This window comes from Panthera onca, chromosome B4, assembly GCF_046562875.1.
Source record: "Panthera onca isolate mPanOnc1 chromosome B4, mPanOnc1 haplotype 2, whole genome shotgun sequence".
Lineage (NCBI taxonomy): Eukaryota > Metazoa > Chordata > Mammalia > Carnivora > Felidae > Panthera > Panthera onca.
Window position 1 is genome coordinate 49,298,282 of NC_138345.1, and position 26,254 is coordinate 49,324,535.

At 37.5% G+C, this 26,254-nt stretch overlaps 1 protein-coding gene, 1 long non-coding RNA gene and 1 pseudogene across 4 annotated transcripts in view; 1 reads left to right on the forward strand and 2 right to left on the reverse strand.

Annotated features, from left to right (window-relative positions):
- Nucleotides 1–4,167, reverse strand: part of LOC144616936 (uncharacterized) — a 63,432-nt gene extending 59,265 nt beyond the window's left edge. The window contains exon 1 of one of the 2 annotated variants that reach the window (XR_013556855.2): nt 3,730–4,159. This is a non-coding gene — a long non-coding RNA (uncharacterized LOC144616936). Of the gene's footprint in view, nt 1–3,729 lie in introns of both variants that reach the window. The other variant, XR_013556856.2, reaches the window with a different exon arrangement.
- A 38-nt stretch (nt 4,168–4,205) lies between these two features.
- Nucleotides 4,206–24,687, forward strand: STRAP (serine/threonine kinase receptor associated protein). 2 transcript variants are annotated; one of them, XM_060658268.3, is made up of 10 exons: nt 4,206–4,624; nt 5,334–5,469; nt 11,994–12,075; nt 12,870–12,942; nt 16,180–16,276; nt 16,872–17,009; nt 19,234–19,370; nt 21,956–22,105; nt 22,771–22,833; nt 23,582–24,687. In XM_060658268.3, exons 1-10 carry the CDS (start codon nt 4,513–4,515, stop codon nt 23,641–23,643), a joined length of 1,050 nt encoding a protein of 349 aa, XP_060514251.1. In that variant the 5' UTR covers nt 4,206–4,512; the 3' UTR covers nt 23,644–24,687. The 2 variants fall into 2 exon arrangements, with proteins under 2 accessions (XP_060514251.1, XP_060514250.1); XM_060658267.3 differs by having other exon boundaries at nt 4,208–4,624; nt 22,768–22,833.
- LOC132660517 (U2 spliceosomal RNA) lies at nt 19,917–20,089 on the reverse strand (annotated as a pseudogene).
- Nucleotides 24,688–26,254: the final 1,567 nt, after the last annotated feature.

Here is a 26,254-nt window from a genome sequence, read left to right on the forward strand (position 1 = left end):
CTTGTACACCTGAAACTGTTATATGTCACTTATACTTCAATTTAAAAAAATTAACAGCTTAAGGAGCGTCTGGGTAGCTCAGTTGGTTAAGTGTCCGACTTCAGCTCAGATCATGGTCTGACAGTCTCATGGTTGGTGAGTTTGAGCCCTGCCCTGGGCTCCATGCTGGCAGTGCAAAGCCTGCTTGGGATTCTCTTCTTCTCTCTCTCCACTTCTCCCCTGCTCATACGTTCTCTCTCTCTCAAAATAAATAAATAAACTTAAAAAGAAATTTTTTAAAAATCAGCAGCTTGGAATATCACAAATTTGTTATCTCAGTTTCTCTATTTAGGAGTCCAGCATATTTTAACTGGGACTTCTCACTATTTTTAAGGCCGAAATCAAGATGTGGGCCAGCTGTATCCTCATCTGGAAACTGAACTAGGGAACTAATCTGCTTCCAATCTCCTTCAGGAACTTTATCGAAATTATTCTTTCCCCCCCTAATCCATAGTGTAGCTCTGTCATTGGATTTTTCTCTATGAAGACTAGTATTTTGTTCCTTTTTGCTATTTTTATACCATGCCATTGCCACAGTGTTTATTACACTTGAAAATGATATTCATGGTACCCAGTTAGAGAAGTCTTCTCCCTTGTGTTTTTTCTTTTAAAGTATGATGGCCAGTCATGGTCTTTTGCTGTTCTATATTTAACATTAGTATGCAAAGCTCCATTTTATTTTTTAAATGTTTATTTTGAGAGAATGAAAGAGAAAGCACGACAGGGGGAGGAGCAGAGAGAGAGGCAGAGAGAGAATCCCAAGCAGGCTCTGCACTATCAGTGTAGACCCCAATGTGGGGCTTGATCTCGTGAACAGTGAGATCCTGATCTGAAATCAAAAGTCCGATGTTTGACAGACTGAGCCACCCAGGTGCCCCTGAAGTTTCATTTTAAACAATTGGGGCTTTAACTTGGAATAGTATTGAATCTGTAGATCAATTTGGAAATGTATTAGTTTGCTAGGGTTGCCATGACAAAAGATCACAGATTGGGTGGCTTTAACAACAGAAATTTATTTTTTTTCCACAGTTCTGGAGGCTAGAAGTCTAAGATCAAGGTGGTACAGGTTTGGTTTCTTCTGGGCCTCTTTCCTTGGCTTGCAGGTGGCTGCCTGCTCACTCTGTCATGTGGTCATCCGTTTGTTTGTCTTCTCTTCTGTTAAAGTCACCAGTTATGTTGGACTAGAGTTCACCCATATGATCTCATTTTACCTTCATTACCCCTTCAAAGGCTCTTTCTCCAATTCTCCAAATATAGTCACATTCTGGTGGTTAGCCTTGAATGTATGAATTGGTGGGGGGGAGGGGGAGCACAATTGAGCTTGTAACAGGGGACCACTGACATTTTTCCAATACTGAATCTTCCAATCTATAAACACAATATATCCATCAATTTATTTTTATATTCTTTAATGCCTTTCAATGAAATTTATCATTCTCCATAGAGGTCTTAAATATTAAATTGAGGGGTGCTGATGGCATGGAGCCTGCTTGGGATTCTGTCTTTCTCTGCCTTTCTGTTCCTCCCCTGCTTGCTCTCTATCCCCTTCTCTCAACAATAAATAAACATTTGAAAAAAATTATGTTGAATATTCTCAATTTACTTAATCAGATCCTTACTCCTTCCTTCTGCACTATGGTTCATGTCTTAAGAGGGATGACATTCATGGCTTCCATCAAGTGACATTTAGGCACTCCTTGCCTCCTGACCTCTGGATAGGTTTAGCCAGTGGGAAGCATGGGCAGGAGATCTGAGTATTCATTCCCTTACTTCTTTTCCACTACTGGGGCTCGTGATGGGTGGCTACAGCTGTGTTCCTCTCCTGAGTTTTGCAGCTCTCTCCCAGTAGCCTTCTCCTATCGACATAGCTCTGGGAATTCAGGTTAAGATAACTGCTCCTTTTCAGTCACCCATTCACATCTATGGTTAGTACCCCATCTTTCCCCTGAGTCTCTTCAGCATTCCTTATCGGTTACTTTTGATCCTGACTACATCTTAGTAAATGCTCCATTCATTAAACTCTACATTTTCTATATGTCAGTGTGCCAGCTTCTTCTCCATTTCTACATTTCAGTGTGCCAGGAATTTCCTGCTGGGAAACATACTTGGTCAGATTTATTCCCAAGTACTTTTTATGTCTCGAAGCTATTTTATATGGCACATTTAAAAATTACATTTTCTGTTTGTTGCTAGTTATAGAAATGCAATTAGTTTTCTGATACTTTTTTTTTAATCTAGCAACCTTGCTAAACATTCATTACTTCCAATAATTTGTTAGATCTTTAAAACATATTTCTTTATATATTAATCTCCATGAATAATCTTTAAATAATCGCAGATTTGTAACTTGGTTTGCAACACATGCCTATTTGGGTTATCTAAACATCTAATAGAATGCTGTGTTGGAGTGACATTATATTAATTGCATTAATCTGTCTTCTAATATTAAACTGCTTTTGAAGTCTACACCATTGATCCAGATACATATTACTTTCAAAAATTAGAATCCAAATGAGCAGGAAGTACACTTTTTAAAAACACATTTTTCCCTGTTTCCTTTTCTTAAAATTGAAGTATGGTTGACATACAATGTTATATTAGCTTCAGGTGTACAACATAGTGATACGACAATTCTATACATTATGCAATGCTCACCACCATAAGGGTAGTACCATCTGTCATTATATAAAGTTGTATACATTCTTTAGAGACAGGTAGTTATCAGTTATATACTTATCTACACCCGATGAGCAACTAGTGGATATATACTAATATTTTACTGACTAGTTGCTTTGAGTTGTGTCTTTCATTTACCGCCATCAGTAATAGTTATTTAATCAGTAAACAATCATTTGTTGAGCATCCACTAAATGCCATTCACTCTTCCAGTACTAGAGTACAAAGATGACAAAGCCATAACCATTGCCATTAAAAGAAGCTCATAATTTAAGTGTGTGGAGTCTGTGTGTGTTGGACCACAGAGGGAGTAAGACCAAAGATAATGGAAAACATATAGAGTAAGTCTGTACTGTAAATGAGTGAACAAAATGCTAAGAAAATAGAACGGGAAAGTACTTCAAGTCTCCATTCAAGAGTTGAATCTTGAATAAGCGATACACGCTTATTACCAAAAAAAAAAAAAAAAAATGAAGGAAACATTCAGTCATTTGTGCTGATTTATTGGTATGTGCTAAAATATTATGGTCTTGGGGATAAAGTACTGAAAGAGCCACAAAAATCTGTCTTCCCTTTACAGTCTATATTAAAAGGAAAGAAACTTGCACCAGGAAGGACGTTTCCTGCTTACAAAAGTTTTGTATCAACAGTTCTGATTGTTTTACAGAGCAGCAATACCCCTGCCCGAAGTGGGCTGCCTGTAGGAAAATAATACCCGAGGTTCTATTTATAGTTTTTAGATTCTTCTGGTATTTACGTTTTTGCCTAATTGTAACGTACATGTATGTAATACGCACATCATCTCCGTAATGGGAGTGCAGATTCAAATTTTACTGAGGTGAGTATTTCATCAAAGTTTGGGGACCATTGCACTAGTGTCCCTCAACGTCCTCAAAAGAGAAAGTAATATAAATTTATTTGTATTTAAAACCACCTAACACTCATATCTAAATCGCTAACACTACTGGAATTTTTATGAGTGCCTGGAGAAACCACGTTTCTTAAGGGCCTTACTTGTAGACAATCCCAGAGGAGCTGCCTATGTAGTTGTTTAGTAAGAACTGAAAAAAAAAAAAAAAAAATTCCTAGACGAAGTTTGCTGGTTTGGGGCGCTGCTGGGAACAACTCTGTTTTTCTGTTCAGATAACAAGCACGGTCCAGCCAGTTGGATTGCTTGGCGCATAATCCACAAGGGCCGCCAGGTCCAGGCTCCGAGAAGGGCAGTCACAGCTTTCGACTCAGCAAACTCCGCCCAGGGACGAGACCGGTTTCGGCTGGTCAAAGCTGGGAACTGGAGACTCCAAGGCAAAGTCTAGAGCTTCTCTAGGCGCCGTACGTGGCCGGTGCGGGACCAGGGTCATGTGCCCAACGTGTGCTGATCTAGCGCCTGCGCACTGCTGTCCTATTAGCTCTTCCACCGGGCAAACTTGCCTTCTTGCTAGATCGTCACTTCCGACGGACGCTTGACGTCATTGGTATCGTCACTTCCTGCCGGTACCGGTGTGGACCGTGCGGGTCTTGGCCGCGGTTTCTCCGGTTTTCCCCCTCCCTACTTTCCTCCCTCCCTCCCTTTCCCTCCCTGGCCGCTGTCGGTCGCCCGTCGCAGACACCCTGGCCCATCCCCAAACCCTTTCCTGACCTCGCTGCTGCCCGATTGGCCTCTTTTTCCTGTTTCTCGGCCCATCCCCAGTCCCCAGTGTCAGGGCGGGGGCCTTGAGCCAGAGGCTCTGCGGCAGAGGAAAGAAAAGAGCAGACGACCCTCGGCTCCGCAGCCGGATCGCTCGGTTCGCCGCCGCCATGGCAATGAGGCAGACTCCGCTCACCTGCTCGGGCCACACGCGGCCTGTGGTTGATTTGGCCTTCAGTGGCATCACGCCCTATGGCTATTTCTTAATCAGCGCTTGCAAAGGTGAGCAGGGCCCCTGGATCCAGATCCCTGACGGGTAGGACTGGCTCCAAAGGTATTCCCCAGTGCCGAAGGGAGATCTCAGCCTTTGAGATTGAGGCCAACATGGTCTGATGGGGAAAATAGGGATTCGTAGTTGGAGCCAAGAGAGGCTTTTCTGATCCTCTGGTGAGGCCAAGTATTGCCCTCCCCCCGTCTAGGCCTCTCATTTTACTTTTATTGCTATTTCTGGAGCATCCGGACTGTACGCTTGCGTAGGCGCCCCGGCCATCAAATACTGTAAATAATCTTTCAAGGATTTGGGGCATGAAGAAACTAGGCCAGGCTAAGTAATACCTTTCGTTATTTTACAGAGACTTGTCATTCCTGTTATTATTTCATTGGACATTCCTTTGTGGTAGTAGTCCCGTTCTTCAATTGGAAACTGAGATTTAGGTTAAGACGTTTGTCCAAAATAAGACTGAAATCTACATTATTTTAACATAGATCAGTATTCTTCCTACCGAATTACAGACACTTCAGTGAGCATGTCTGGCTCAGCTCTTCAGTTAATTTAGTTCTGGACGTTTCATAGTGACCTCAGTGAATGAGAATAGTTAAACAATAAAAGCAGTGTTCCACTTTGTGATTTAACACAATCACTTTATGTTCGAGTCTTAGATTTTAAGTAATCTGAACTTCGAAATAACATGCTTTTTTAAATGTGTTTTAGATGGGAAGCCTATGCTACGTCAGGGAGATACAGGAGACTGGATTGGAACATTTTTGGGTCATAAGGGTGCTGTTTGGGGTGCAACATTGAATAAGGATGCCACCAAAGCAGCTACAGCAGCTGCGGATTTCACTGCGTAAGTATAGCCGAAACAGCCAGTTTTGGAGATCTCCGTGGATTGTGTTAATGGAAGTACTCAAAACTTCAACTTCAGTTATTCATAAAATTCTGACTCAGTGCCTACCAGATAGAGCACATGATGTTTGATCTCACTAAACCTCTAGTCCTTTCTGCCTCTTTCTCTTCAGTGGTTCTCACCAATTTTCAGAGACTTTAAATGACTTATTGTCTATGTCTGGATTAGGACCCAGGAACCTGCATTGTTAACAGGCACTTTAGATAACGAATCTTGGGAGGGTCGTGCTTACAAATGCTGCACTACATGTGCTTTCTGAGTGATATTGCACACTTCTGTGGCTCCCTAGTGCTGATGACCTGGATTTTTAGCCCCATCTCATTCTCTGTTTTTGTTAACTGGCTTTACACATATTTAAAACTTCCAAACTCCATTGCTTTTTATTTTCTAAGTTTTTTAAGGTTGAAATTTAAATTACTCTTGATTTCTTCCTTACGTCCACATTATCGGTTTTTTTTTTTAAATTTTTTTTAATGTTTATTTATTTTTGAGACAGAGACAGAGCATGAACGGGGGAGGGTCAGAGAGAGGGAGACACAGAATCTGAAACAGGCTCCAGGCTCTGAGCTGTCAGCACAGAGCCTGACGCGGGGCTCAAACTCACCGACCGGGAGATCGTGACCTGAGCTGAAGTCGGCCGCTTAACCAACTGAGCCACCCAGGCGCCCCTCATCATTGTTAATTCTATAGCAGCATATCTCCTGGCTATGATGTTTTTATGTCCCTACCACTAGTAGCTTTCCTTTCTTTTTATCTTCCATAATCTTCCTAATAACAGATTTCATCATGTCACTTCTCTAATGATCTTCCTTCTTCCCTCTGCAGTTTCCGTGGTTCCTGACCTTGCATGTACCCAAGAGAACTTTAAATTATTCAGATGTATGTGTCTGCGAAATTCTGATTTAATTGATCTGGAGGTGGGGCCCCCACATCCCCCAGCATCAGTTTTTTGGTTTTTTTTCCTTGAAGTTCTGCTAAGTGGTTCTGATGTCCAGCCTTAGAACCACTGGCCTAAACGTTAAATTTCAGTTGTTGCCAGTTTACACTTTGGCCTCATCTTGGTTTATCGACATCTCTGGCACTGCATACCATATGCCTTGTGGTTTAGTTACACTAAACTTACTGTCGCCAAAATACATCTTACCTATTTTGGTTTTTGGCCTTTGCATATGTTAGAGTGACTTGTAAAGACCCACTTTCCCCTTCTGGGCACTTTCATTTTTTTATATAGTCTTGGTATTCTAGTTTCTGATTGTGTTTATGACTTAACAGACACTTAAATGTGTAAACTGATGAAGGCAATGTCAAGAGCAATTGTATGGTAGTAGACTTTGTTACACTCAACTCTGGAGAGTAAAAGTAGTCTCCTTCCTTCCTTCCTTTCTCTCTCGTAATTCTATGTTAGGAGTATTTATAAAAAATAAAGACAGAGGCGCCTGGGTGGCTTGGTCGGTTAAGCGTCCGACTTCGGCTCAGGTCATGATCTCACGGTCTGTGAGTTCAAGCCCCGCGTCGGGCTCTGTGCTGACCACTCAGAGCCTGGAGCCTGTTTCAGATTCTGTGTCTCCCTCTCTCTCTGCCCCATCCCCACTCATGCTCTGTCTCTCTCTGTCTCAAAAATAAATAAACGTTAAAAAAAAAAAAAAAAAAGACAGATTGTAGTAGTAGATATGTGACTATGCCTTTGTTGAAACGTGTAGATTTCTATGCCACAGAATGAATTCTACTGTATGTAAAATTAAATAAATTACAGTTTTTAAAACAAGGTGAGGGAGATAATAGTGCTTATCCGGGATTAAATTTGAGATGGTGAGAGCAGTAACAAAAGTTATAAATGTCAGCCTGAACGTTTGTCTGTACTTCAATGAATAGATTTCTGTTACGTCTTTATGCGTAACTGTTACAAGGCTTTGTGCTGTGCCTTGCTGTGATTGTGTGTAATCCTGATAAAATAAGGAGCTGTTGATTTTATATAAATCCTGTAATGTCAACAGCTTCAGGTCAAATGTTACTGTAGATGTGAGCGTGCATACTTGTAACATGTCCTTCCCATTCACCTTTTTTTATTTAATTTGGTAAAAGTGATTCTCAGACGGAAGACTTCTGGAGTGCAATCAGGTGAAAGTGCCCATTCATTCCTTCTTGGGCTCACACTGTTCCCAGTATTAAAACTTCTGGCACTTTGATAGCACATAATTGATTTATGTGTTGTTGCTTCTTAAAGTCAGGGGTCATGTCTTATATTTTTTATATCCCTTGGCTTGTTCAGTACTTAATATTTGTTGCATAAATAACTTCAGGAAGTTTTCTAAAGTAGACGGTAAAGAATGGGTTAATCACAGATCTTGGTTTTGCTTCTGTAATACTTGTGTCTGATTGCCAAGAGGTTAGCTTTTTTTTTTTCCACTTCAACTCCTCCAGAGTTTTTTGCTCAGTCTAGTAGGAACATTGTCATTGGAAATGAAAGTCACTGATTTTATAACAGAGGTAGAAAACTGAGGTTTTCAACTCTAGTAGACTTCAGACATTTGGGATGAGGATATTAAAAATGTCATTGTTGAAACTAGCTCCCAGTCTGGTGTAATAAGTGAATAGTTAATAAAGTGGTATTTTAAACATAATTAAGTTTTGGGGCTCCTGGCTGGCTCAGTCGGTTGGGTGTCTGCTCTTGGTTTCAGCTAAGGTCATGATCTTAGGGTTGTGGGAGCATGGAGCCTACTTGAGATTCTCTCTCTCTCCCTCCCGCTCTCTCTCTCTCTTCCCCCCCTTCTTTCTCTCTACTTCTCTCCCTCTCTCTCACTCTCCTTCCCTCCCTCCCTCGCACCCTCCTGCCCCTCCCCCTCTCACGCAAGCTTGCACAGTCTCTCTCTCTCTCTCAAATTAAAAAAATACAATGAAGTTTTAAGTGGAACAAGATGTTAGACACTGCAAACATTAGCATTAAACAAGCTTTTGAATTGCAATTCTGAAAGGATACATTTTTGTTAACCTCAATTCTGGGCCCTGTCAGTGTTAATTAGTGAGCAAAATGTTTTGTCACCTCCTGCTTGATGGGCTTGCTCTGATCTTTAAGAGACTTGTGCAAAAAGTTGTTGGGAAGGATGCCTGTCTCTGTAACATCTGTGAAGAGCCTTCGTTTGTGCATTTGACCAAATTATAATGCCAGTCCTTGGGAAGATAAAGAGCTAGATAGAAATTACTGTTCATGCGATAACGCCTCTGAAATGGAGAGCGAAAAAGGTGTGAAAAAGTATGGCACTTTAAATACTTAGAGTCTTGGAAAGAGTAGTCAGGATTTTATCTTGCTGCCAGAGGAACAATTATCTTTATTTAGGTCACTTATAGAGCATTAATAACCCAAATCACACATTTGAGGACGTGTGATACCTATTCCTGTGATACCACAGGAATACCTGTGGATAGGTATTCAGTGTTGTTTTTGTGCTTAACATTTCAAGTCTCAATGTCTGTGTTTACAAGTAGCATTAAAAGCATGAACCGGATTCTGTAATTGAATCCTCCTTCCGGCATTTAGTAGTTCTGTGACCTTGGGAATTTATTTAACCTCTTTTTTCTCAGTGTCGTCATCTATAAAGATGAGAATAGTAATAATGCTTGTCTCCTGTGTCAGTTGTGAATATTAAATGAGTTAAAATGTTTCTAATATTTAGAACATTGCCTAAAATTGAATGAGTATGTAAGTGTTGCATGTGTAAGGTAGCAGTGATAGCTACCATTCCCACTAGACCAAAATCATATGTACAATTTTGGAACTTATTTGGCTAAAGCCATGAAATTATTTGGTTTTGTGCAAGAGGGTTGAATAGATTTAAATATTAAATGCTTTTGGTTTTGTTTCCCCCCCCCCCCCCCTTAAGGCTTTTAGGTGCCATGATAGAGTGGGAAAGATAGATATAAGCATTCGCTTTGGTGAGGGCTGAGTTCATGTGCTAGCCATGCTGTGTATTTCCAGTTTGATCATGGGTTGCTTCTTAAAACTTTGGCTTTCGTATCTGTAAGATGGGTATAAGACCACATGGTTTTTGGGAGGATTAGAGAGATCTTTCTCCATTTACATCCTTGGAGTTTAGCACAGCGTCTCTTGCCTAGTAGATGCTTCAATAAATAGTAGGTGAGTCTTACCCCTTACTTGTTCAGTGTCTGTTTTGGAGGAGTAGGAGCCTTGTGTATAATCTCTTTTAATGATTTGCATGGGACTTGCTGTTACGGAACCTGATCCAGCTAAAGAATAGCTTCCCCCACTTACCTGATTAATCATAGTTGGTATAAATAATTTTTGGGAAGCACTCACCCTTCCTATGTTTCTCATAAAATTCATTAATGTCATGTGTATCTAGAGGTGTATTTTGTTCTTGTGGAGAAAATGTATTCAGCAGAGCTGGTCTGTGGGTCAGTTGGAATGCTATCTTGAGATAATTCGGGCAATTGAGTCAGGTGATAAGTACACTATTTCCTGAAACTCTATCCTCTTTATATCTTTTAATTCATGAAGCTAATGTAAGCTTTACTTCCCATGATCCTTTTCTTAGCATCTCCACTTTCCTCTTAAAATCATTTGGAGAGGGTGCCTAAAGTGGAGAAGGTTACTGTGCTCTGTTCCAGAGGGTGATTAAATGGATCTGGAGTTAGGCCCAGCAATCCATTGGTAAACAGTGTATGGTCACTTTTCTCACTTGTAAAAGACAATAGAAAGATCGATTTTTCTCTGAATAAGGTTGCCAATAAATTGAAGGTGGAATTATCTCCTTTTTGATGACTTGGTCATGTTAAGATAGCTGGGCAGTTTTTTCCACCTAAAATAACTTAATTTTTTTTGTTGTTAAACTTTAAGCAACCCCTCTTTTGAGACATATGGTAAGTCTGTTCCAAGGATAAGAAAAGTATTGAACAGATAACAATATTATATGCACGAAACAGGGGATGTAAGGTGAATCAGTAGTTTAGGGAGATGACGGGTACTTCATGAGTTGTGCAGAATGTAAATGCTGCATGATTCGCTGATGAAAGGGTATTGTTTTAATGATCCTTCACTGTTTTCATTTGAACCCCTCAGCCAGCTAGTTAATATCAGTTTCACATCTGGTGATTGAAAAATACATTAGAAAACATTTAGGTTATTCTAGATTATTTTTAGGGCTATAAACCCTTTTTAGGATTGTTACTGTGAATAATGGAAATATGCCAAAGTTAGTAGAAGTGATTATTAGAACACACTGTCAGAAGGGGTCATCTTCAATTTTAGTAGTGTTTCTAAATAGGATGGAAAAGACTATAGATATATTGGCACCCTGGATGCTGCTGCTTTGGTCATGCTTCCCCCACACCCCCCACTCTGCCCCCCACTGTATATGGTTCCCTTTATTTTTAAAAATAAATGTCAGTTACATTAAAATGAATATCTTTTTGGAGCATAGTTTGTTCACTCTTAACAGTTCTTTTCCCAGTAAGCAAGGTTTTCTTGTTTATTTTTCAATAATCACTTCTGATAGAAAATGAGTTTTTTTCTTCTCTAAGCTTTTTTATTTGGGGAACCTCTTTTTTTTTTTTTTTAATTTTTTTTTAACGTTTGTTTTTGAGACAGAGACAGAGCATGAATGGGGGAGGGGCAGAGAGAGAGGGAGACACAGAATCGGAAGCAGGCTCCAGGCTCTGAGCCATCAGCCCAGAGCCCGACACGGGGCTTGAACCCACGGACCGCAAGATCGTGACCTGAGCTGAAGTCGGACGCTTAACCAACTGAGCCACCCAGGCGCCCTGGGGAACCTCTTATAGTGTGCATACATACATATATATTTGTATAGACACACAACCACACATATACTTTGGGTTGGAGTGGGTCAGGGAAACAGGCAGTTGAGAGATTAAAAATCCTGTTTTAGCATTATATAATCAAAGGCTGATACTTTGGGGGAAGTTAATTGGACTAGAATTTGAGAATTTAAGAGTCAGCTTTGAGGAAGAGAATATTTTCTTCTCTACTGTCTTGATATAAAATTTTATGTGGCCTTTTCATTCTTCTGCAAATTTTTTCTAGGATTTTTTGTTTTTCGCTTGTTTGTTTTGCACGTAAGTGAGACTAGTGACTAGAGAAACAAATTGGAAAGATGAAACTTAAAATTGGTTAAAATGTTTTGTAGTCTTGCTAAAAGGATATTATGGCTGTAGGCTAAAGGTAAGGATGGGTTGGTTCATGGATATCATTTACTTAAATTTGTAGATCTTTTTCATTGTCAAAATTAGATTCGCTACATGGCTTCTACAGGTATATTTTTCTTTAGAATCATTTAAATTATTTAATCAAATGAACTCTTAACAGTGAGGGATACTAAAGATAATGAGAGATACGTAATACATTTATATAACATTTCATGTATCTAACTTACTTGGTAATCATCAAAATTACCATTATATTTCTCTTCTAATTTCACTCTTTTTACTTTTAGCAAAGTGTGGGATGCTGTCTCAGGAGATGAATTGATGACGCTGGCTCATAAACACATTGTCAAGACTGTGGATTTTACGCAGGTATCAGAAAATAGAATTTATTTTAGGGAGTGAAATTGCTGTTACTATAGGATGTAGTGACATTGTATATTTGATTGGTTTGTATATTTGGGGCGATATTAGGTGTATATTGCCTTATATTTGATAATATAATTGCATATTAAGCTATAGAGATTTATTTATTTATTTGGTTAATCCTGAGATACCCTGGAACTCTTGGATGAATTCTCCGTCGGTAGCAACAAATATCTAAAATGTGCCAATAATGTTTCCTAACTACTTTCAGAGGGGAGAGGATAAAGTTGAGATCACCAAAGAAGTGTTTGTTAGTGGGGAGGGGAGCAGGATAAGGCAGATGGAGAAGATTCATGTGGTAGGTGGTGTAATACACTTGAACTGGAGAGCTTAAAGGGTTTTACGAAATTTAGGCAATTACGAAAAGAATAAATGTTCTACAGTATCTTCTCAGAATTGGTACGTTTTACATCTCTTTGTGATGCCTGCGAACTTTATTTATTTCAAGGTTATTTTTGAGAGAGAGCGTGAGCAGGGGAGGGGCAGAGGAGAGGGAGACACAGAATCCAAAGCACGCTCCAGGCTCTGAGCTGTCAGCACGGAGCCCGATGTGGGGCTCAAATTTATGAACTCTGAGATTGTGACCTGAGCTGAAGTCAAATGTTCAACCGACTGAGCCACCCAGGCGCCCCGATGTCGGTGAACTTTATTTAGATTTTAGTTGGTGTTGAAGAAGTTTCAGAAAGATATAGCTGTTAAAATGGCTAATCTGTTAACATTTTCCTTGTGTGTGTTTTCAGGATAGTAATTACTTATTAACCGGGGGACAGGATAAACTGTTACGCATATATGATTTGAACAAACCTGAAGCAGGTAAGCATAATTTATACCTGTATTATATTTTGTTGTAATTTAAATAAGTTTTCTTGATTAAAAAGAATCATGTTCAGTGCTCAAATTTGGAAGTTAAAGATAGTCACAAAGAAAAAAATGAAAACATAATTCATAATCCAGTATTAATCATTGTTAATATCTTTAGTTTTTGGTTCATATTCTTCCAGGTTTTTTTTTTCTATGCAAATCTCTTTTTTATAATGTCCATTTATTTGCTACATTGTACTTGTATCTTTTTCTTACAACCTAAAATCTTATTTTGCTAAATTTTTATCATATTAAGTTTAAAAAGATGCATAGCATTGTTACTACTTTTTGGTAAGAATGAGTGGTTATCTGTAGAAGGTAAGAAGGGTGCAAGTTCTTAGTGTGTACATATATTCAGATTTTTGAACCATGTGAATGTATTAATAGGATTTTTAAATTTTTTTTTGAATTTAAAAAAATTTTAAAAATTGCAATTCACAATTTTTTCATGTTTTGAAATATTCTATCCACTGTTTTTAATGACTGTATCATTTTCATCCTATGGATAAGTGGATTAAAAAATCTCTTACTATGTGACCTGTTTGGGCTACTTACAGATTTTAAATATCATAAGTAGTGTTATGCTTGGGGTGCCTGGGCCGTTCAGTTGGTGGGGCATCCAACTTTGGCTCAGGTCATGATCTCACCATCCGTGAGTTTGAGCCCCGCGTCGGGCTCTGTGCCGAAAGCTGGGAGCCTGGAGCCTGCTTCAGATTCTGTGTCTCCCTCGCTCTCTGCCCCTTCCCTGCTCGTGCTCTGTTTCTCTCTCTCTCAAAAATGAGATAAAAACATTAAAAAAATCTTTTTATAAGTAGTGTTATGCTTAACATCCTTTTAATTGCAAATATTTCCGCAATTGTTTCTGTAGAATAACTACATAGAAATAGAATTGTTGGGACAAAAAGGAGGTATACTTGGAAACTGTTGGTAGGAATTACTAAAGTGTGTTCTACAGAAGTGTAAAAAATATATCTATAGTTAACCTGTTCTAGCAAACACTGATAACTAACTGTATCTTTCTCAATTCAGTAGAAGAAAAATGTTTCTGTGGTATTAATGTAAACTTGAAAAAAATTATTCATGAGATTAAAGAACTATGGAGTGCCATTTTAATGTATTTGTTGGTGAATAGCCTGTTCGTACTTTTTGCCAATTTATCTGTTGTGGTGTTCATCTTTTTTTATTGGTTTTAAGGTTCTTTATTGTATTCTAATTTGTTGCTTGCTTTTACATTTTTTAAAAAAGTTAATTTATTTTGAGAGAGAGAGAGAATTCCAGGTAGGTTCTGCACTGTCAGGGTAGTAGAGCCCATTGTGGGGCTGGAACTCAGCAAACCATGAGATCATGATCTGAATCAAAGTAGGAAACTTAACAGACTAAGGCACCCAGGTGCCCCTTAAATTTTATTAGTTAAGGTTTATGGTATAGGGGTGTCTGGGTGGCTCAGTTATTTGAGATTTTGGCTCAGGTCATGATCCCAGGGTTGTGGAATCAAGCCCTGCATCAGGCTCCATGCTGAGTGTGGAGCCTATTTGAGATTCTATCTCTCCCTCTACCCCTCTCCCCTGTTCATGCATGCATGCTCTCTCTCTTTTCCTCTCTCTCTCTCTTTTCCTCTCTCTCTCTCTCTGTCTCTCAAATAAATAGGTTTATGGTATACACATTGTAAAGTTTTTGGTGGTGAAATTGATCATTTCCCTAATGAATTCTCTATTGCATCGAAGTTGTAAAAGATACCTTTTCTTTTCTGGTACAGATATTCATTTTGTAGTAGTCTATTTTGTAGTAGTTTAATGCTTTTCTAGCCACATTATAATATATTTCAAAAGCTATGAAATTATGATGAACAAGATTTTGTTTTATATAAGTTGGTCTCTTAAATTTTGTATCATGGGTATTTATTATTTATTCATAAATCTGTGAACTTCCAAAGTTTGTGTGAAAGTCAAAGCTACATTGGATATTAAATAATTATTCTCAAGATACTCTCTTTCCTAAAAGCATTTTTAAGGTGACCAAACAGACTACATTTATAGGTGATTCTTCATTAGCATCTGGAAGTATTTCTCTTCATTCTCTTTGATAACTTGAAGCCAAAACATAGCAAAGTACTTGGACCTCTTACAATCAGCATGTCTATCTGACTCTGCAAGGTAGTTCAGGCCTTTGGTGGATATTTTTCATCTTTTACCTTTCTCAAAGCTGATTTTTGAAAGTGGTTCTTGCACTGTACTGGCAATAGAAATAACAGCAATTAACTGAAGTTTTACTGTATGTCAGACACCGGGTTAGAAGCTTCAGATGAATATTCTCATTTGGTCCTTATACTCAAATTATGAGGTACAGTAACTGTCGTTATCCCATCATACAGATGAAGAAATGAAAGGGTTAAGTAACCTTTACTTCGACAGATTAAGTAACTTGCCCCAAATCAAAGTAGTGTTGACTAGCTTTGCCTCCAGCATGTTTTTGTCCAAAGATAACACTGAGTAGTTTTGTTGTTGTTTTTTAATCTTTTGAAGGGAAAGTCTCCCAATGGAGACAGGTTCCTATTTTTTGGGTGCTTTGCTCTCAGCGTAGAAATATTCTTGGGAGGGGCACATGGGTGGCTCAGGTCATGATCTCGTGGTTCCTGAGTTTAAACTCTTGCATCAGGCTCTGCACTGACAGTGTGGAGCCTGCTTGGGATTCTCTCTCTCCCTCTCTCTCAAAATAAATAAAGTTAAAAAAAAATATTCTTGGGAATTGCCACATTGCTTTTTATTCTCCTTTTCTTCTGTCAGCCTCTATTTCCCTCTTTTTTCCTGTTAGTTACTACCAACAGTGACTTGGATGAAGGTCCCAGTGTTAGTGATGATGTTGGATTAGCTTCTTTTATTTCATTGTGGTACAGTAATGGTAATGCTTTTGAAAGCAGAAAGTAGCCTGGAGGGAGTGATATATTCAGTCCCAAGTGAGGATAAAAAACAGCATAGTTCTTGGGTTCTTTGTTATGCGAATAAGTTTTCCATCCAGTGCAGAAAAACTAAATGTGTTCTTTTATAAACTGTAACTTTGTATTGTGTTGGGCTTTGAAAAGTTGGCAGTCTTACTTAAAATTTATTTTTTCTTTTCTTTTTACATATTTGTTTCAATGTTGCTCAGTTAAGAAAATGAAATATTAACAATTTTAAATTGTTTTATCTTAAGAACCTAAGGAAATCAGTGGTCACACTTCTGGTATTAAAAAAGCTTTATGGTGCAGTGAGGATAAACAGATTCTTTCAGCTGATGATAAAACTGTCCGGTAAGTAATTTTTCTTTAATAATTTAAAACTTAAGCTGTACATAGATAACATTTTTCTGGAGCTGTCTGTTTACTATTATAAACCTAGAGCAGAATCCACAAGACACTTAATTAAAACTACTGATATCTTTATAAGCACGTACTCTTAACCTGAGTCAGTGGACAGGCTGGGTGTAGGGAGTCCATGAAAGTCCTGAAATTCTATACACAATTCTTTGTGCTGATTGTTTTCTCCCGTAGTAATATATAATAGCTGTCATCATATTCACAAATACAGAGTATAAGAACCATTATTTAGAGTGACACTAGAATGGCAAAATTAAGATTTATATGTCTTAACAGTGTAATTTTGCTAAATTGCTTGGGAGGTATGTGTAAGTGTTAAAGTTGACCTCACCAACCAGATACCAAGTAATTTATCATTGTATAGGAACCCAAACATTCTCTGTATCATCTATAATTTGTGAATTGGAATGAAGGTTGTTGTACCACAATTGTGATTATTCTCTCATTGATTAATCTGTAGGTATAATTGGGAATTACGCACTTCTCTTAAATGAGTAAATACCACTGTTTTCCTCTTCCTTTTTTGCAGCCTTTGGGATCATGCTACTATGACAGAAGTGAAGTCTCTAAATTTTAATATGTCTGTTAGCAGTATGGAATATATTCCTGAGGGAGAGATCTTGGTAATAACTTATGGACGATCTATTGCTTTTCATAGTGCAGTAAGGTATGTCCAAGAAATACCTTAATTTTTCTTTCTTTTCTTTTCTGTCTCTCTCTTTTTTTTTTTTTTTTTTTGTTGGTAACTTAAAAATTAGAAGGCAAATGTGAAAGGTATTTAACTCTTTACAAAACAAATCTTAGCCTATACTACATAATATAGGAGGAAATATTTCCATACCATTAACAATATGTTTTTTAAGAATTTGGAATATTGATGAATTAATCATATTAATTTCCAGATATTTAGGACATTGGTAAAACTTAACAACTTTTAAATGATAATTTTCTTAAAAGGATTGCTAGACTGGTGCTATAATTAACATTCATTACTGTATAAAACCACTGTGATCTTGATTCTCTTATTAATTTTCCCTTTAAAATTTTAGAGAAACTGTTTTTTTTTTTTTCTTTGAAGTTTGTGTAGACCTAGTGATGTTTTCCAAAAACAGACCTCTTTTTTTTGTGACCATAAATATGGTTAATACCTCTGTTGTAAATTTGGGAAATAGAAAAAAAAATTTACCCACAGTTCTTCAACTATAGATGCCAGAATGTTAATGGTAGTTTTATTTTCTGTCTTAGTCTTTTATAACATTATATGTGTGTGTTCATGTGGGCATTTGTCTTTAGTTACTAGGGTCCTATGAGTGTAATTCAGATTTTTTATTTTAAATTATTCTCAGCTATTAAAAATTGTTTGAAAATATTTTTGGTAGGTGTATTACATAATAGGTGTTAATCATGTGTCAGTTTCCCTGTTTTAACGCTGCAGTGATTTATGGTACATCTCTGATATTTCCTTGTAAGAGAAACCTGAGTATTTCCTTATATGAATTAGCAGTTCAAAGGGTAGGAAAGTTCTTTGTAGGGGCGGCTGGGTGGCTCAGTCAGTTAAGTGTCCAACTCAATTTCAGCTCAGGTCCTAATCTCTTGGTTTGAGTTCAAGCCCCATATTTGGGCTCTGTACTGACAGCACAAAACCTGCTTGGGATTCTCTTTCTCTTTCTCTGTCTTTGCTCCTACCTGCTTGTTCTCTTTCCCAAAATAAATAAATAAAAACTTTGATAAGTAAGTAAATAAATAAATAAAGTTCTTTGCATACATGATTTCTGTAAAGATTATACCACATTATGCTCCAACCAGCAGTCTTTTACCTTTTGTCAGAAGGGCCACTTGCACAGTTGAGCTTTACTGGAGGGCAAAAGGAAAGAGGAGGTAGTAAAAACGGAGAAAAGCAGTTAAGAATGTAAAGGAGTTCATGCACCCACAGTGAAGTGGTAGTAATAGAATACAATTGCCCGGAGCCATTAATTTGTATGACTGTGTTCATTGGTCCCTTGTGGATTTAGGCAGCACATAGCCCTGCTTAGATCAGCACCTCGGATCCTGTTTCAGTGGCAGAGGTTTGCTGGCCTACTGAACGTTCTACCATTCAAGGCAGAAGGTTGCTCTTCAGTGATCCTGCACCAGTCATGACTAACTTGAATTTCTGTATGTAGTGTGTGATGATGGGAATAGGGTGGTGGCATTTCGGAGCAGGAATGCTCTTGATGTTTTATGTTGGAGCCTTTCAGGACTTTTAGGATTAGACTGGAAAAGAGCCGATGTCCAAACTCATTGATACTCAGGTGAAGCTGTTGTTGTGCATTGATTTTTATTATATAGCTGTAGTTTTAAATTTGGTTATTCTTTTAAAGCTTGATATTAAAAACTGAGCCATCTTTAGCAGTTTTATATTTTTATGGCACTGAAGGTTTTTTGTTGTTGCAGAAGCTCATACATTTTCAGCAATTGAGAATAATGTACAAATAATCCATTATGTTACTTACTGTAAAACCTTTTTCTGTTTACAAAGATAATGCATGGTTATCATGGAAAAATCAAACAATACAGAATTACATTTTGTTCAGTGTAAAAATCCAAATAGATTAGCCATGCTGTTTTAATTAGCTAACAGTCATTTCCAAGAAGGCATTCGCTGCCCAAAGTGCCTTGTATTTCTGGTATGAGCTCCGCTTGGGCATAGTATCTTTCTGAACTTTTTTTGCTAATATTATTTAGAGGTTTGTTGTTTTTTTTTTAACATCTCTATTTATGTTTGACTAAATGAAGATGTAATTATTCCTTGTGTTTCAGAAATTAGGAACAGTTTAAAAGAAACTGAATTATTTTTTGGTATTATTATGCAGTATTCAACGTTTATAAATATTATTTAAATTATTTTCCAGTTTGGACCCAATTAAATCCTTTGAAGCTCCTGCAACCATCAATTCTGCATCTCTTCATCCTGAGAAAGAATTTCTTGTTGCAGGTGGTGAAGACTTTAAACTTTATAAGTATGATTATAATAGTGGAGAAGAATTAGGTGAGTTGTCCTTTTTTTCTTCCCTTAAAATGATGTGTTTACATTTGTCAAATGCTAGGTTTTAGTAGTTAACACCTCAGTTAGCAAATTTTATGGCTAACTAAAGCTTGCTATTTCCAAGCGAAAAAATAAAGGACTTTTTTCCATTTTTGGTAGAAGTATTTGTAGAACTACAAACAAAGTATACTGAACTCTAAATTTTACCTTTTCCTTTTAACCTAAGTTCATTGTATTCTGATATTCTATACAGTAGTGCAGTATATTTATCTGAGGATACAACAAGGCAGTCTTATATCAAAATTCCGTTAAGCAGCTGTAAGGGTGTTTGTTCTTTGTGAAGTATAGTGCTAGTATGTAGCCCGTCTATCTGGCTCCTCTGTTTTGCCAGCGTAAGAATCTCTAAGGTTTGTAGAGAATAGTGTGTGTGTGTGTGGGGGGGGGGGGGGGGGGGAAACAGCTGTGACCTATTATAGGGATACCTTTGGGATCTGAATTGGAGGAGATTTTGGGGTTTTTTTGGAGTCTGACTTTTGCTTCCATTTTCATAATAATAGTCCTTAGTAAAGGAGGGGGAGGGACATGTAAAGTTAATTTGAAGTTGACATACATCCTAACTTTACATTTATCTAGGTTTAATAATCATTTATCTAGGTTTACATTTATTAAACTGATAAGAACAGATACTACACTTGATCTTAGCCAAAAGGCCGAGAAGTGATCTAGGTTTACATTTATGTAGGTATTTCATAATCATTGCTCTCAGTATCTACTTTTAGCCTTCCCAAAATAGTTTTTGCTTTTTGAGCTAGTGTGTTCAGTTTTTATAATCCCTTTTTCCATAAGCTGCTACTTTATTTCTTCTAACTCTCCTGCTTTACCACCCAATGATATTAAGCTTGTTAGAATTATACACGAGAGCAAAAGACAACTTTATGTTTTGTTTCTTTGGGGAAGCTAATGGATTTGGGTTGGATAAGTGGAAGTTTGGTGAAGGGACCATATAATTGCTTATGGTTCACTCTTTATTATTTGAGTATAAATGACTTTTAAATAAGAGATTCTTTTATTCTTAAAGTAATCTCTACACTCAAAGTGGGGGCTTGAATTTATGACCCCAAGATCGTGAGTCAGGTGCTCTACCGAGCCAGCCAGATGCCCCAATTAAGATTCTTTTTTTCATTATCTTTATTTAATGTCAGTTTCCAAGGTTTCAGAATGTTTTGGCCGTGTATTTTATTCTTTTTGAAAAAGAAGTAAATTATTTGCCTGAGATCTGAGGTTACAGTTAGTGAACTCTGGACCTTTGATCCAGCTATTCTCATTACAAACCTCTCATATTCTTTCTACTCTCATGAAAACTTTTCTCTTGTGATAATACTCTCATGATATTCTCTGGTTGGACAGAGATGGGGGAAGATGAGGGTCCTTGAGTTGAATGGATGGAGACAGAACAGGAGCATTGGTCTGATAAAGACTTTGAAAACTAATAAGATGATTAGCATTTAGAAAGTAGATGAGAAAAGTTCATAAACAAGGATATGCTTTAAACAGAACAGCACCACTACTGATCTGTACATTTTCTCATTAAATTCCACAGATTAAAATATTTAAGGATCAGCATTGAGCTTGTATCTTAATGTTCCATGTGACAGAATGAATAGTAGAATCCAGATAGTCTGGTAGGAAATTAAGAGGCAACGTGTATAAAAGAGCTCCATCTGGTGGCTCTCCGTAGTCATAATAGGAATTGGTTTCCTGGTAAATAGGCAGTGAGTTTAGGATGTGGAAATTGGGATTGAACTGAGACTTTAGACCTGTTTTCTGTAGAATTTACTCCCTTCCTTCGTCCTTATTGGGACATGAAGCCTCTTTTTTTTTTTTTTTTTTTTTTTGAGGGATAATACGAAACCATAATGTGCGCTAAAATTCTAAGAGGGTAATTTTATTGAGAAATGGTAGACATTATGTACCACTTTGTGAGAAGAATCACTTTGATTTTTGAAAAATGTTTTTTTTTTAATTTATTTTAGAGAGAGAGAGAGAGAGTGGAAGTGGGGAAGGGTCAGAGAGGGAGGGAGACACAGAATCTGAAGCAGACTCCAGGCTCTGCTCTGTCAGCACAGAGCCTGACGTGGGGCTCGAACTCACAAACTGTGAGATCATGACCTGAGCTGAAGTCAGATGCTTAACTGACTGAGCCACCCAGGTGCCCTTCATTTTTTTTTTATTATGTTTATTTATTTTTGAGAGAGAGAGAGACAGAGACAGAGCATGATCAGGGAAGGGGCAGAGAGAGGGGGAGACACAGAATCTGAAACAGGCCCCAGGCTCCGAGCTGTCAGTACAGAGCTCAGACTTATGAACCATGAGATCATGACTTGAGCTGACGTTGGACGTTTAACCAACTGAGTCAACCAGGCGAACCAGAATCACTTCATTTTTTTTAGTGAGGTTTAGCTCTTTGAATTTGGACTTGAGAATTTTGCATCTTCCCAATAATAAAAGACAGTATTTTCTTTAGTGTATCAATACTTAGCCACTATTTAAGTCTTAAATTATCTAATAGCCCTTCTCCTCTTTTTCAGAATCCTACAAAGGACACTTTGGTCCTATTCACTGTGTGAGATTTAGTCCTGATGGAGAACTTTATGCCAGTGGTTCTGAAGATGGAACATTGAGACTATGGCAGACTGTGGTAGGAAAAACATACGGCCTTTGGAAATGTGTGCTTCCTGGTAAGAATTTGTATTCAAAGTTGTCAAGTTTATGGGGCCCCCGGCTGGCTCACTTGGTGGAGCATGTGAATCTTAATCTAGGGGTTGGAAGTTGAAGCCCTGTACTTTAAAAAGCCCACAAAGTTATCAAGTTAAACTTCATAATTTTGTGTCATTTTTCATCACTAGTTTTATTTCTATGTTTCTGTCGCCTATAGATTTTAAATTCTATAATATGGTTGAAGCAGAGAAGCCCATGATTATAAATTGGCTACTGTGTTATTTTGTTTGGTTAAAGTTTTTTGTTGTGTTTTTTGTTCTTTTGTTTGTTTTTATACTTGATCATTTGGTGAATGGAATGGACCTAATTCAAATTTTGCTAGAGGGCAGTATAAAGAATTTATAAGTAAATGTATTTAATCTCTGAATGGTATTACTCACAGATCCTTATTAATAAGGTAGACATGTTTTTAATAAAAATACTTAGTTATTGATCCCAAAATAGTTGTAGTATGAATTTAAAAGCGAACTTTGAGGAGACACATAATATTTTAGAATTTTAATTATTAAGAAAGAGGTTCCTATGTTGTAGCTCGTTGCTTAGAATAATGCGTACTCTTCTTTAAATATTGGAAGTTATTGGAAGTTATTCACATAATCATGAAGTGCTTTTCTTTCCATAGAAGAAGATAGTGGTGAGCTGGCAAAGCCAAAGATCAGTTTTCCAGAGACAACAGAAGAGGAGCTAGGTAAATACTGATGAATGAACTTTCGTTGAGTCCTGGGGGATGTAAATTAAAGGGTTAGATGAGTTTTATTGATTGACAAAGGACACTTACTAAATATGGACATACTTAAGTAATGGAAAGTTTATTATATGTATGTAATTTTATACACATGTTCATAAAACAAATATTTAAGTATCTATAGCATAGTGGTAGGCATGGAGATGTAGTGTGGATTCGAGGTAGTTACTCTTATAGTGGAGTCTAACTTATGAGGCAGTTGCTAAAATAAAAATACAAGCTGTTGCAGTTGTAATTGTTTTGTAACATTTATTAAGGACATACTACTTCCCAAATGTAGAATTACAGATTGGAAGGTATACTGATCATAAAGTATTGTTTGATTTTGAATGAATAAAGGAGGCGGCCAGGTCTTCCAAAGATAAGACTTTAATTCAGTGTTTACTCAATAGTTGGAGTCACTGAAAGTGTAGCCCAGCAGAGGGTCCCCTGGGAAGTTAAGTTACAGTGTAAGAGTGTAATGGGTGAAATACATGAACTCTTTCTTCATTGCATTTTCAGTGACATGAGTCTAGTCATTAATGGTTTGTGCCCTTGTTCTCTTTTGCCTCGCGTCACCAGCACACTTACCAAAAAAATTTTCATTCCTTTATTACACAGAAATGTGGTTAACACAGAAATTTACACAGAAATTTTCTTTATTAAGTTGACTAATGTGGGGTGTTTTTCATTGTTATTTTTTTCATTGCAGAAGAAATTGCTTCAGAGAACTCAGATTCTATCTATAGTTCAACTCCTGAAGTTAAGGCCTGAGCGTTGGGCATATGCTGCAGATAATGTACAACTTATGGACTAAAACAAGCAAGCAGAGAAAAGCATCAGCCTCCCGGAGTTACTCTCTGCTTAAGGCAAACATGAGCAGTAAATTATGGGGAATATGACTTAGCTCCAGTGCTGGAACTAACTTGGTGTTTGTTACCTGTACATGAAAACGCAAGAGTCTCACATGAAGGCAGGTGGAAGTAGGCTCTTGTGGTATGATGGCCTGTTGTCTTTTTAATGAGTATGTGCAAGCCAACATCCAATTTCTCTTATTATAATTAGATTTCTTGTAGCCGTTTATGTTATTATGGAGAAGAAAAATATATTGGCCTATTTTTCTGACGTTTCCCTTAAAAGCAGAAAGCCTTTTTTTTTTTCCTTTTGCTTTAGTTGTAAAGAAGAGGGAATTCATGATAAAGTAACTGGTTTGATTTCTCTTTCATTGTACACTGCTTCTGAACATCTAATTGTTTTAGTTGTCTAAATAAAATGCCTCTAAACAAAACAATGTTTGTTTCTTGGGAGATTTGAGTTTATAAATGGAAGTTGCCAGAAAGCTTTTCTACATCATAACTATATCAAAAAGACAATGTGGTTAAAGAATTTGTAGTAAACATGTTTCCTGAATTTGAAATTCAATTATTTGTACTAAATTTTTAAAATTTCCATGTTTTTTGCTGGGTTTGCATTTACCTTCCTTCTTCCTCCTTTGGATGGAAATGCTTGACTTGCTTTTTAAAAGAAATTCAGAATAATGACTTATTTAAATGATATATGCTAGTTATAAGAAAAAAAATAGTAAATCAAAATTGGCGGAAAGCAGGAAAATCACTTAAAATCTCACCATCCCCCCAAAATCTGTTAAAATATACTGAGCGTTAATGCGCATTTGTGTACCTATATGTGTATATACAGATAGCAAATATTTTATAAACGTGGGATAATTGTACACCTGCAATGTTTTATTTTACTTTAAGTTCAGATGGCATTCAAAAAGCCTTGTTACCAACCTTATAATAAAATGGGTCAACTGGATTTAGACTTGTACTTATTTTTTTAAGTATGAGGAGTCTGTTAAACCAGTAATTTGGAAAATACTTTAGACCAATGAATAACATCACTGCCAAATTGCTTTTTCTCTCCGTATTCATCTTGTGAATGACCCTTGATAACTTTCCTTAAAAGAAATAACCAACCAGAGAATACGTTTGGGGGGATTTGTGGTATTCAGAAGAAAGCCCTGTAGGCCATGACGTCCTCTGAAGGCCAAGAGAGGCATGGCACGGGGAGAGCCGCTGATAATCCCCACGGTCTCAGGATGGTGGTTTTGTGACCGCTTGTTCCGCGCCTGCTTCTCCGCTCAGCTGCAGCAATATTATCAATGTACCGTGGGTTGCTTAGACTCTAGTAAGAGTCTGACTGACCTTCAATAAGTTGAGATTTATAGATGTCAGATTGGAATCATGAAATTTATGATTCAAGGGGATTTCTTCTCCTTAGGGGTTAGAAAAATCTAAAGACAATAACACAGATACATGCTTCCACATCATTGGGTGGCATATAGCTTGGAATCTATAAAAGTTGTTTCGAGCTAAGTTTGTAAGTTGAAGGATTTCAGGCGTGAAGTTCTGTCATACCATGCCTTATAATTCTTTTGTAACTAGGCTATTCATGTTGGTCAGGTTTCTGGTTGACCGTGTTGAATAAAGTGTCAAGTTCTTAAGCTTTTAGCATGTTTTTACATACTGGTTACTCAGGTAAGTCATTTTAGTTGTCAGCTTTTGCCAGATTAATGTTGCTTTTGATAGCTACTTTTGTTTTTATTTTGTTTTTCTGTATTTTTAAAGAGGTTTTTAAATTTATTTTGAAAAATGTTTTTAATGTTTATTTTTGAGAGAGACAAAGTGTGACCCAGGGAGGGGCAGAGAGGGAGACACAGAATCTGAAGCAGGCTCCAGGCTCTGAGCTGTCAGCACAGAACCCGATGAGGGCTGAACTCATGGACCATGAGATCATGACCTGAGCTGAAGTCAGATGCTCAACTGACTGAGCCACCCAGGTGCCCCAGAGTTTTTAAAAATTTTAAGTCATCTCTATACCTAACGTGAGTCTCAAACCTACAACCCCAAGATCAAGAGTGTCATGTTCCACCAACTGAGCCCGCCAGGCACCCACTGCTTTTGTTTTTAATAAGAAAAGGCATGTTTTCAGAGACTTTACTTTTTAATTCTTAAGGCTAACCTTGTTTTTCTTTGTAGTCATATATACTGACTATACAGACCAGGCTGTGGAAACAACCAGTTTGGTATCCTTTGTGTATTGATTTTCTATTGCTGCTGTAATGCTGTAATAAATTACCACAGATTTGTGGCTTAAAACAATACAAATTTGTCTTGAAGTTAAGGAGGTCAAAAATCCAGAATGAGTCTCACTGATCTAAAAGTCCACGTGTTGGCAGGGTTGCATTCCTTCTGAAGACTCCAGGGGGGCATCTGTTTCCTTGCATTTTCCTGCTTCTAGAAGCCACTGACCTTGGGTCATCATCCTTTCATCTGTCTTCAATGCCAGTAGTGTAATCTTCAAATCTCAGACTCTCCTGTCA